Below are 13,122 nucleotides of genomic sequence, written 5' to 3'. Positions count from 1 at the left end.
TAAAAATAAATGCAAATACTAATAGTTATTTACATATGAGTCAACAAAGCCATTTCTAAAGCTTTGACGCCAGCTGTAAGAGCAATTACCAAGATGAACAAGCATGAACAATGCTTGAAGTAATTACTAAGTTATGCAAGCTGAATGGAGTTAGTCAATATGATAGTTATTGCCCACATGCACCTTTCCAAAAGTGGTTTTGGAAAGGTGCATGTGGGCAATAACTATCATGGTGGATGTGGATCCACCATGTGAAGGACTCTCAAAAGAATCAAGACCAACATCTAAAGTATTGCAAACATCCTTTGTCTATCTAAAGTCAATGATTTTTGATTCTACAAGAAGAAAGACACTGTACAAAAATGGCATCTACGGGAGGAGAGTTCAAAAGCAAAACCAGAACAATGGTCAAAATCACATCAACATATTCACTTCAGAATGATCCAGTGTTAAATAACCCTCAAATGTGGCCTTTTTGACCACATTTTAGTTCTATAAAGAAAATTTGGCCCGAATTTTCTTGTATAATTTGCATGTATGACTAGAGAAAGTCATACATGCATTTATCTTTAGTCACATTAATTACTGCAACAGTGTCGTCACAGGTCTGCCTAAAAAATTAGTCTTCCAGCTGCAGCTGATCCAGAACGCTGCTGCTGGCATTCTGACTAAAACCAGGGAGATAACATTACCTAGTTCTAAAATCCTCCCACTGGCTCCCTGGAGCTCATAGAACAGATTTTTAAATGCTTCTATTACTGAACGGTTTAGCATTACAGTACATTAAAGATCTGCTTTTGTATCAACCTTCCAGACCTCTCAGGTCTTCTGGTTCTGGCTGCTCTGCATCCCCAGAACCAGAACCAAGCATGGAGAAGTAGCATTCAGCTTCTACACGCCACAAACCTGGAACAAACTTCCAGAAAACTGCCAAATGCCGGAACACTGAGTTCCTTTAAACCTAGACTAAAAATCCACCTGTTTAAGATAGATAGATAGATAGATAGATAGCATTTATTGTCATTGAACAGAATTCAACGAAATTTCCATTGCAGCTCCCATGCAAAAGGTCAAATATATACAGTATAAATAAGCAAACACACAATAATAATAATAACAATATATACAACTAAATTAACTAAAGGCACTCAACCACACCAAAGAAGTAGCAGCAGGTCCAATTATGGCAAAGTACAGATAATGTGACAGTGCAAAGTGCAGAACAATATGGCTGTGTGTTCTGCACTTTGCACTGTTGCTAAAGTTGCTTTTCAACCATAATAAATGGAATATTTGCAAACATTTTTGATATACAATGATGATTTTAACTATAACATTTGGCAAAATGCAATGTCTGTTACTGGTTTCAGAACTGTTGACTGTATGACATTTCTATGAGGTTTTGTTATTTTTCGAGGGACGATGGTGGTAGGAATTCGCTCTGCAATTGGCTGGTTGCCGGTTCGATCCCGCTCTGCCCACCTCTGTCATTGTGTCTTTAGGCAAGAAACTTCACCCTCTTTGCCTGCTGGTGGTGGTCAGAGGGCTCAGTGGTTCCTGTGCATGGCAGCCCCACCTCTGCCCCAGGGCAGCTGTAGCTACTGTCTAGTAGCTTGCCACCATGTGAATGTGTGTGAATGACTGAATGTAGTGGGAAGTGCGTTGGAGTCCTCTGGACATGGTAAAGTATACAAGTCTACAAGTATAGTAGACCGATGACGTCTACTATGAACTGATCTTTTTCATGTTTTCATAATGTGAAACACTTTGAACTGTCTTGTTGCTGAAATGTGCTATGCTTGATTGAGAATTCCAGAAGACCTGTCAGGAATAAAATAATGAAGTTTAAGTCGTGGTTAGATTTTAAAACAATATCTCAGGCATTGAATATCTTACACAGCCATCTGCAATCCAATATCTGCTAAAAAATGAAAAAAAGAAAATGCTATGACTTGCTGGAAACCTACCCACTCCTAGTTCAGGCCTTTCACCTACACTAGGAGTGCTAAATTATAGTCATTCAGGGCTTGTTTACTATAGCTGTCATGAAATGGTGCGGTGGAGGTGATGGTGAGGCAGACGCCTGTAAACCCAGGTAAAGATGAATAATGATTTTAATAAAGAATGTCCAGAAAATCCACACAACCAGGCAGCACGACTGAGTAATTTGAATGGACCAGATGAAGGACTGAACGCACATTCGACAATTGCAAAACAAGGACCCGACGAGGAACAAGGAACACAGATGGAGTTGAATACATAGGGGGTAATCACAGAACGAGACACACCTGGGAACAATCAAGGGGAAGACAGGACAACACTGAGACACAGATACACAGGAAACTCAAAAGAAACACACAGAAAAACACTGAACATGACAGTAGCTTATATAACTTATTCACCAAACCTGACTCAAATGCCAAAAGTGCCTCCTCAGTCTGAAGTCAAGTTCTACAGTGGGATGGTAAAGAGGATTTTTTTTTATTCAGGTGTGAATCAGAGACACACCTAAAGTTTGCAGGTCACTGGCCCTTTGGCAAAAGAGTTTAACAGCTGTGACCCAAATTTACAGGTCTGGCTGTAAGTTTTGGGTCACAGACTTACAGCCAGATTCTCTATTAAATCTGTTGATTTAATTAGAGAACTAACCATAAGTATTATGGTGACTATGTAGGAGCAGCAGAGATCCACAGGTCATGTAAAAAACATTTTTGATTGGACCGCTATAAATTGTGCACTTCACAAATCTAACAAACACAGAAGAGTGGCTGTTACATATGGCTTGGTGTGGCTCTGCTGGGTTTCCAATAGTGGTTGGATCGCCAATAGTATGCAAACCAACCAATTGATTTGTATTTCTGACTTCATTCTACTCAGTGAAGCATTTTCTGGCATAGGGACTCCTGTTAGAAACTGGATTGTGTGACTGGTTTCCTAGAGAAAATTAAATGTTGCTAATTCTTTAAGATGGAGGGTATTCTTTTGTTTGTTTTTTAAATTAAGTTATATGTTATGCAAATTAACCTTACAACCAACAAGCAAAATTTAAAGTGTAGTGGAAAACTAATTCTACCTATGACCCAGAAAAGACTATGGACACATGGTGATCAGAATACATGGCGCCATAGTTAAATACAAAAGTATTACTCCTACACATTTTCACTCGCAAATAGACACTTTAATGGGGAAGCAGGTGGCGCATGACCCAATAATAGTAGGCTGAAAACAAGGCCAAAATCTAAAACTCATGTACTGTAAAAACCGTGACATGAAGAAAACATTGAAACAAACATAAATAAATACCAAAATTGAGACAGATGAAGTGTACTATGAAGTGATCTCGCATCTGGCTAGTTTTTTTCAATCATTACTTTGAAATGTTAAGTTAATTGAACAACATCAATACAACTTCATCAACAGAAGAACATCTGGGAATATCTTGCTTCTTCTATCTCTATTAAAGTAAGAAAGTGACGACTTCCCAAAATTTTACTGTTGCATGTTCTTTGCTCACCTGTAAAGACATCTTGAAAAGCACAGAGGGAGACTTGTCCACATGAGGATCTTCTGGTAGCACAGATAGGTTGACTGCCTCCTCCTCTGTAGCCCATCAGATACTCTCCTCCATCCACTTCTCTGCCTCTCAGCCTCTTTTCAAGCTCCTCTGTCCAGTCAGCTGATCGGCTTAGAGTCCCAGTAAGGCTCAGTGACCGTTGTCTGTGCGTTTCGTGTTCTCCAGCCACCATCCTGTCAACATTTATGTTTCTGGTTAACATCTGTGTAGGCTTCAATACAGTTCAGCAATCTATTCCTTTTGTGGAGGAATTTCCTTTGTTTCACCACCTTTTTTGGAAACACTTGTTCTCATATATATAGACATCATAGTGATGTGCAAAGGTCTTGTTTCAGGCTTTACTCATATTTAAAGCAAGAAATATAGGCAACAATCAATCTGTAGCTATATATATTTTTGTAAATCTAAATGATTTGCATACATATTTACACCCTTTACCTTGGCATCAGACAGAACTCAAACAATTTTTATTCCACAGACTATTTGCCTGAGCTTGACAGGATATGCAGAGATAATGACCCTGGATGTTTACCTGTCGGAAAAAAGCCAGGTAGGTAAAACATCTAGAATCAAAGTAAATGTCCAATTAAATTGATCAGTTCTGATTCTACTGGTTAAGATGTCTATAAACAAACAAGGTGGCTGCACAGGGTTAAATGCAACTCATGTGTGGAGGCCTTAGTCCTCGACAGTCATCGCAGGTTCGAATCTCGGCCCGATGATCTTTGCTGCATGTTGTCCCCCTCTCTCACAACCCATTTTACTCTGAAAAGTCCAAAGTAAAGGCCACTAGAGCCAATAAAAACCTTCTAAAAAACCTTTATTGGTTTACCATCTAACCTTTTGGTTTGTCAATTGTTTTGCTTCTGAGCAACTATTGTAGTGATAGGTATTGGTAAAGCCATCTTGCTTAAGCAAGACTACTTTCATTGAGTTAATATTCACTCAGTTCCTTTTGGAAAGTCCTTTGAAGTATTTATATTTGATGTTTGTTTATGTTTTATTTCTTGACTTAATTGCTCACCAAATAACTGTATGACTTTAATAATTTGTGATTGTAAAAGTTAAATATTGTCAAGAAAACCCAAGATCATCCCACTTCTACGGTGGCCCTGAGGTGCAAACCACTTCAGCAAATTGAAAGCACAATTACAAATTACAAAAGCACTACAACATTAACAAAGAACAATTACAAATTACAAATGCACTACAATATTAACAAAACGGAAGAGGTATGTCCCAGTGGGAGACCTAAGAAATCGCTGATTGGACTACAGCTTGTTTGGAGCTGGAATACGGTCACGTAGCCATTTTTGCCCAAACTGTGGAAAAGAGCTGGTTGAGCTGTCACCAAACTTTTGTAGCAGTTGTGGCAAGAGGCTTTGGATCACCAAGAACATTCATGTTTTAAAAAAAACACGTTAAAGCCAGAATAACTTCCGGTTCAAAAGTAAAAACGAGCTGTAGTCCAATCAGCAATTTCTTAGGTCTATGTTCTAGTTTTAAAATGTTTGCACATTTGGAAAAAAAATTGCCTGATAAATGAGCAGTTTTCTACTCATTATTGATGAAGGCAAATAAATTGTTTTGTGAATTGTTTGTTGTTTGGTTTGCTTTGGTTTAGTGAGATCTGTATAATAACTTATCAGACATGTATGTAATTAATTACAAAAACTGGCTTTTCACCACTTCATAATCTGATAAATCATACTTGTTTACATCAACCTGCCCAGAGACTGAACGTGGAAATGAACATTCTTGCTATGACCTTGTACTGTGCATCTTTCCAGCACCTTGCAGATGACCTCTGACAAATATGCCACACTCTCATTCCATTCAATCAAGTATATGATTAGGACTCCATAACAGTTGCCATTTAGGCTGATTACTGATAGATTAGAAACTGATAGAAAAACATTGTATATTATATAACCAGACTGATAAGATTGCTGACAGATAATACAATTGGGTAGGCTTAGCTTTTCTGTAACTAGTTATCACTTCATTCACGAGAAAAACATAATTTTTACATGCTTTTTTAACGTTAATTTGTTAACAAATCATCTGAAGGTGATGTTGCAAAGAAGGATTCTCCATAAAATCATGAAATGTATGGACAAGCCTGGCCATCCTCTTCATAATACTGTATTGGAAAAACATAGTGTCTTCAATTAGAGGCTTCTTCAAATTTGTTGTAATACAGACCACTACAGATCTTTCCTGCCAACAACCATCACAATTTACAACAATTGTGAAGAAGATTTAATATGAGTTACAACAACATTTAATTTCCCTTTGGGATCTCAAAGTATTTTTTGAATTTGATTTTGTTAATCTTCTCAAATCCTATTATCCCAAACTATTTGATGTACAGTTAATGTAGTGACAATGTGAATTATTGTTTACCTTTTCCATAGCTTTGGGTTAAGATTGCATCCTAAGATAATTCTGAAAATCTGTTTAATTTTGTTTCAGTTGCATTCCTGGTATAAATAACTACGAATCAGATTATAAATGTGCAATCTCATTTTTGGGATAATTTTCTGTAAAAACACAAAATGGAGTACAAATATGAAAAATCATTAAATGATAAGCATGAGGAGTAGCATATGTACCTGCGATTGTGAAGATGGGCTCTCCGTGGAGAAAGTGGGCTGTGGGAAGGAGATAAAGCTGGGGATTGTCCTGGGGTACTGAGCTGTCGCGTAGTGGTCTTGATGTAGGATGGAAAAATAGTGGGGTAGGATTTCACCACATGGCTATAAAAGTTGGAGGAATGGGTGGACTTGAGGAGCTGCTTTGCCAACTTTGGGCTCCCCTGGGGAGTCAGTGTGATAAAGCAGATGCTGTCCCTGCTGCAGAGCTGGTCAGAGGGTGAGGAACCATTACAAGAAGCAGCACATTGATTGGATTTGGAACCAGTCAAAACACAGTCCTCGAGGGACTCTGCACTGGTACCTGAGCCTAACTGACCATCACCTTCATCAAACACAGCCCCTGAGCTAAATCCTTCTGCATGTTCAGTACTTTTACTGTTACTGACTGGAGGGGGACTGAACTCTGCTTCCTCCACCATTCCCAGACATTTCCCTTCACTGTCAATTGAGACTATAGGTGAACAATTGTCACAGGTTGCCATAGTGATTGGGCTGACGGTCAGACTTCCAGTTGCCATGGAGATGTCCACATGCTGGTCTTTTGTGCCTGTAGCAATACAAAGAAAAGCTTGTCCCTCTCTCGTCTTCATACTTAACTTTGGTGGTCCCAGCCCTTCTTGGACCTCCCCCTGTCCTTTCATCTCTGTGTGAGAGGACAGGTATGTCTCTCTACTTGACAGCATTGGAAGCGAGTCTGTGTGATTGACAGAAACATGACTTTCTGTCTCTAAGAATGATAGTGCATCAGAGCCCACCTCTAGTTCTGGAGTCATACCAAGCACCTCCTGATGAGTTTCTTTTTCCACCCTATTACTTTTCTTAGTCCATTCTTCCGCTGCTCTCCAATTCAGGTCCCCCGCTCCACCTGCATGTACCTCTGAGATTGCGTTCTCCCCATCATGTTGCTGCTGATGCTGTAGTCTAATAGCCAGCTGGATGTCTGCAAGTAAATCCTCATGGTCAGCTGCTGAATGAAAACTGTATATATCAGTGTCCGATCCTGAGCTACCCCCCTTTTGTCCTGCTTCTTCTGTGGGCGATGTGGTTTCTGTTGAGGCTTTCAATTGCACATGTGACTTTTCATCTTCTCTTCTATCTTTATTCCTGTTTTCCTGTTCTGATTTCTTTCTCTTTTCAGGAAATGCAGCCTCAGAATCTGAGTGTCCTAGTTCATCTGCAGACAGGTCAGGTGTTTTGGTGCTGTCCAGATCATCATGTTGAGAAGCCCAATCATCTTCATTTAAACCTGGTATTGATGAGCATGTATCCCCCTTTCCTTTCAGGTTTATCTTTCTTTTTCGGAGGGAAAAAACGGAGGATTTGGAATCAGATTTATTTCGTTTTTTACCTGGTCCAGTGCCATGAGTCCCTCCTCCTCCACTGCTGTTTGTTCCTTTACCTCCCTGCTTGCCGAGTTTCTTGCCCCCCCTTTTTGTCCAATCCCCTCCTCCTTCCCTCCATCCTTCATTTAGCGAAGGATAGCTTCCATTACCCGATGAAGGCGCAGCTCTCTTTTGCTTTGCCTCCTGATTTCCCATCTTGACAGGATGGAGCGATGGCTGTCGTCCTCTCTTCTCAAGTCATTCCTAGAAGACCTCTTTCTCTCTCGGGAGATGATGCCTCTGGCTAAGGAAGGTGAAGACGCAGTGGCCTAATGTGGGAATCCGTATTTGATGGAAAGAGATTTCCTGCTGCTAACAGTATTTTTTCTCTTTAGTCTCAGCTTTAGTCAGTCCTTGTTGTTTTCCGGTGACGAAGGCAGTGATGTTGGCGCTGATGCAGTAGAAGCACAGACAACCCTCCTTCTCCTACCCATTTCTGTCTTACCCTCCCCCTTCCTTCTCTTGGTTTGCCGAAAGGATGACGCCAGCTCTATGTTCTCCCTGGAGCTCTGACAGGGAGGCAGACCTAACGGATTGTGCAGCAACTGGAGTGGGAACAAAGCTCAGTCCTCGGCGGTGTCACTTGCCACTGCAGCTAATTTCACAGTTTGCAACTACATTTCTCATGAATCTCCGACATCTTTCTACATGTTCTATCAATATTCTAAAAAAGAAGCTTAGGGATTTTAAAATGTTACCCTCAACACAAAATTTATGTTTTTTTTGAAAACTATTCCACCTGTCCCAAATGTTTGTACAAGTGAACTGAAGCACAAAATATCCAATCTCTATGAAGTCCAACAGAGTAAAAATTCTGTTCAAATTATAGCTTAATTAGCATCTAGTTATGCTTAGTCACATTCAGATTCAACTACATAAAAGCCAGTTCACTCCAAATAATTATGCAACACTGTTGAGTTCAGCTGATTGTATAAAATGAATACATTTTACACGAGGCTATCTAAAAGCCTAACGGATTGCAAAAGATATTGATTTTTGAGGGGCTCATTTTGCAAACCAGAACAAATAAAAATATAAATATTTCACTGTACTATAGTCAACCTGTATGGATAATGCAGAAAGTAGTCTATGAGGCAAGCCCTTTACAATGTAAAATATATATATATATTGGTTCTGGCATAGAGGTTGGAAATTAGTTAAATTTACTCGTATTGCTGTAATTACAACTTAAGGTCTATAACCTTAATTTGTTTACAAAACCTGAACTTTTACTTTTACTTAAATTTGTTTTGAGTAAAGTTACTCAGTTATATTTGAAATCATATTCAATTATGAGTAAGGATAAAACATAAGAATAGATCAGCAAAAACGGCATTGATCCTTAGGCTGTGTTTGTATCAAGATCTAATGGTGTTGCATCAATGGGAAGACAGGAACAAAACCCATCAAGTTTAGTTCAAGTTAATTTCTGAGAAAAGGAAAAGCCTTTGCTGAATTTAATGCATCAGTTTAACTCCAAATTTAGTCAGCGGTTTTATCATACATTGTAAATTTGAATATTTAACAATAAATGTAAATGTCAATTTTTTTAAGCTACTTGTGATTATGATTTGTACTGACTACAGCAAAGTAAGTGCTTAGTTTGGAGTCAGTTATTTAAAACTGTTAACAGGAGTAACAAACAACAGCTGACATAAGATATTGGAAAATAATGTCCCATTAAAAATACACAATATTTTGTGTTGCTTTATATATTCATAAATTTGCTCCTTTAAGTAAGAACAGTTTGAGACCAATATGTCCTCATCTCCTTTATGATGAGCAGTGTGCTGTTGTATGTCAGTTTGTGGACATTTCATAGGTTTATACAGTACTGTGGAAGTGTTCAGTTGTTGCCATCTAGTGGCGGAATTTAGGTAATACATTTAAGAGTCTGCAGTTTTTGATGATGTCATTAAAAGCAGACAAAGCAAGAGAATGCATGATGGTTTTCTTTCAGTACAAACTGCAACTTTGATTCAGTTAGTCTTTGAAAGCACTGTTGGTATGTATTCAATTTTGCAATGGAGATTTTGTTGATTAAAAGTAATTCAGCCATTTCCTAGCCAGCATACCTAGGTGGGCCCCATATATAAAAGGGATAAAAGATGGCAGACAATATGGGTCCCAAAAGGGTTTGTCCACGGTTTCCATGGTGGCCCCACATGGGTTTGCCCAGGTAGATTTAAATGGGCTCTGACTGGATTTTCAGTGGGGCCCATATGGTTAACTTACACGAGGCCCATCTGTGGCCCACTAGGGTGCTTTCAGTAATATTTACCTCGGCCCCAATTGGGTCTGAACTGGGCTAGAAATGGGTAACAAGTGGGTTTGTCCACGGTTTCCATGGTGGCCCCACATGGGTTTGCCCAAGTAGATTTTAATGGGCTCTGACTGGGTTTTCAGTGGGGCCCAGATGGTTAACTTACATGAGACCCATCTGTGGCCCACTAGGGTGCTTTCAGGAATATTTACCTGGGTCCCAATTGGATCTGAACTCGGCTAGAATATGGGTAACAAGTGGGTTTGTTAGAGGTCTCCATGGTGGCCCTACGCGGGTTTTAATGGGCTTTAACTGAATTTTCAGTGGGGCCCAGATGATTTACTTACATGAAGCCCATGCATGGTTCATATATGTGCTTTCAGAACTGGGCCTTAATAGAACTTCACCTGGGCTAGCATGGGTAACAAATTAGTACACATTTTCCATGATGGGCCCATATGCTTTAGCCCATATTGGTTTACAGGCCCTGACTGGGTTTTCAGTGAGAGCCAGATGCCTTAATCCTTTTAGGAACAATGGGGTTGTTCTCACCTAACCTTGAAATGAATTACATTCATAGATAGATATGCAATCTTAAACAAACCAAAGTCCTAAAACGCTTTATCACAAAATTTGTTTAAAAAAAGGAAAAAGAAATTTCATTTGGTCAAGGCTTTTTATTTTGTAATCAGAAGTTATTTTATACCTCAGCAATTATTAGAACTTCATTAACAAAGCAAATGGTGCCACAAGCGCAAATGCCGCTCTTTAAATACAACAAAAAATCTACAAAATTGTTCACATGGCATTTTTGAACAACAAACTTGTTTACTGGCACATACACACAGATCTTTCACAAAACCTTTGAGAATAACCTAGATGCATGCTTACACTTAAAAACTTGCATATTATTGTAACTGTCCTTCTTGGAAGACCTGCCCACCTGAGTGAGAACTGGCAGCCTCCCTAGTTGCTTTAACTCTCCTATTCCCACCTCTGTCATGGGCTCCAGTGAACCACTTTGAGAGTGCCTTTTCCGTATTTTTATATGTGATTCCATGGATGGATGCATTTCTTTTAAGTGCCCCTAAAATAACAAACAAAGGTAGAAACTGTATTAGCGTTTTACTTTAATACAATGTAACATTCATGACATTTGCCTCTCCCCCTTCATGGGGCATAAAAAATGCTTGCAAAGATCTGCCAAAATAAAAGTACTCGAGTCTTTATTATTATGAAAACACACACTAGATTCTTAGTTTAAATTGAAAATATCTATCTATATCTATCTTATACTGATATAAGAAAGGTTCTATTATGGTTTTATAGTTATTTTGTTAATATTGTTTGAAATACAAATATTGCTTTAAAATTTTGTCAGCTATCAAAAACAAGTTCTTGAGTGAAAGAACACTCTGTGAATAAAACCAAAAATTGAAGTCTCAGTTTTTAACCTAAAAGATTACTAAAAATAAACAAAAGGCATATGACAAACAAAATAAATTAACAAATGTTTAAGGAAAAAAAGTGAAAAGAAAAGTTACTCTGACCATAAAAACTGATATTTACCATACACAACATCAAAGAGATGCAGGTCCCGAAACTGGTGTTTCCCATGTCGGCCAAACAGGTTGAACTGGACTGCTAATTCATGGGACATCAGGAATTGCATAGCTTGTCATATTGCGTCATCTAAGGACACTCCTCCAATTTCTGCAACCATGGCAACCTTAAATATAATGACAATTACAAGACAACATTTGAAAATCAGGATACATGATACATGTAAGTTTTATTAATTGATTTGTTATTGTTTCACACATATATAGCATATATGCTTAATTTTATACATGGACAAAATGGCAATTCATTTATGTACCAATTTAAGGGATTCCTGTCACAATAAATTTTTCTGGACAATAAATTCCCAGAAGTTACTGTGATTAAATGTTTTGCGACCATTTTCAAATAATATAATAGTAAATAATGCAAGGACACATTCTCAAAGATTGATAAACTTTAAATTCTAATGAACAATGAGCACTGCAACTGGAAAACAATTTAAATATCCAATTATGAAGTCTTTGTAAACAAATGTGTACTTCAAAAAACGGCTAGTTGAGACCTAAACACCAGACTGAATACTTGTCATGCAGTTTTTAGTAGAAACAGAAAAACAATAAATTATGGAAATTTGTTTTAATTTGTGTCATTAATTAATTGCTTACTGCCACTGGCCTAATTTAATGTTCATTTTTAAGGAACAAAATTTTAACTTACAACTCCAGACATGAAGTCTGAGTCACCCAGCTTCTCATTCATGCCCAGGACATCATTGATTGTACACATTGGAAAAACAGCTCCTTCAGGTGGTTCAACCAGTGGTGAAGCAGATTTCTGTCTCAGCGAGGTATTCAGCAACTGTCCGTGTAGTTTTTGTGTTTCTCTGACCTCTTCAAGAAGTGTAACCAGTCATGTAAACATAGCCTCTCCCAAGCTGGAGCTGCTCCTGCTCAAAGAAGTCCCAGGACTTGCAGTTGGGCTTCTTAGATTTGGAGTTGGTGCTGTGCTGGGGCTTTCCAGAGCAGAGGTTGCAATGGGGCTTCTCTTTGTGTGCACACCGAGACTATACACTTTTGAAGCAGATCCAATTGTGGTAAGTTCCAAGGGAGGAGGAGGTGTAACTTCACTCTCTGAGGAGTCCACACTGTCTTCACTTGATGAAAATGTGCCCAATTTTTTGAAGGATCTGAAATGATAAATCAGAATTTAACAAGTGGTAAAAGTTGGTTAAAAAAAAAAAAGGCTGAGGTCTAGCGAGCAATTTAACTATTTTAGGATTTTATTTCAAGTTAATTGTGAGATACAGAAACAAGATGCAAAGGATAAAAAGTTACAGCTGAACTTATGACAACCAATATGGAGGAAAGTTAAAAAAATAAATAAAAAAAACAGTAATCGAGTTCATTTAAAGTAGGAATGTGGCAAAATCTACAGTAAAGCTCATAAGTATTAGCATTTTTTTCCTGGGTAGTTTTCCATTCTTACAAATATGTTGTTCCTTTAAGCCAGGGGTGTCCAAACTTTTTGCAAAGAGGGCCAGATTTGATAAAGTCAAGATGCCTGGGGGCCAATAGTTTGTTCGGACATTTTTTAACTACAAAAGTGTCATGCAAATACACACTGTTATAAAACAATTTTCATTGTCACAATTATCTTTATTTTTCAAATGACAAAATAACCAAA

General features: G+C 38.3%; 1 protein-coding gene across 1 annotated transcript in view; it reads right to left on the bottom strand.

Moving 5' to 3' along the window:
- LOC114150372 (formin-2-like) overlaps nt 1-8,109 on the bottom strand; it is an 84,441-nt gene extending 76,332 nt beyond the window's left edge. The window contains exons 1-2 of the mRNA XM_028026740.1: nt 6,190-8,109; nt 3,515-3,747 (exon numbers count right to left, since the gene is read on the bottom strand). Coding sequence (XP_027882541.1) covers nt 3,515-3,747; nt 6,190-7,769 — 1,813 coding nt within the window. The 5' untranslated portion in view covers nt 7,770-8,109. The remainder of the gene's footprint in view (nt 1-3,514; nt 3,748-6,189) is intronic.
- Nucleotides 8,110-13,122: the final 5,013 nt, after the last annotated feature.

The sequence above is a fragment of the Xiphophorus couchianus genome, chromosome 9, assembly GCF_001444195.1.
Source record: "Xiphophorus couchianus chromosome 9, X_couchianus-1.0, whole genome shotgun sequence".
Lineage (NCBI taxonomy): Eukaryota > Metazoa > Chordata > Actinopteri > Cyprinodontiformes > Poeciliidae > Xiphophorus > Xiphophorus couchianus.
This window is presented reverse-complemented; position numbering and strand designations above follow the sequence as displayed.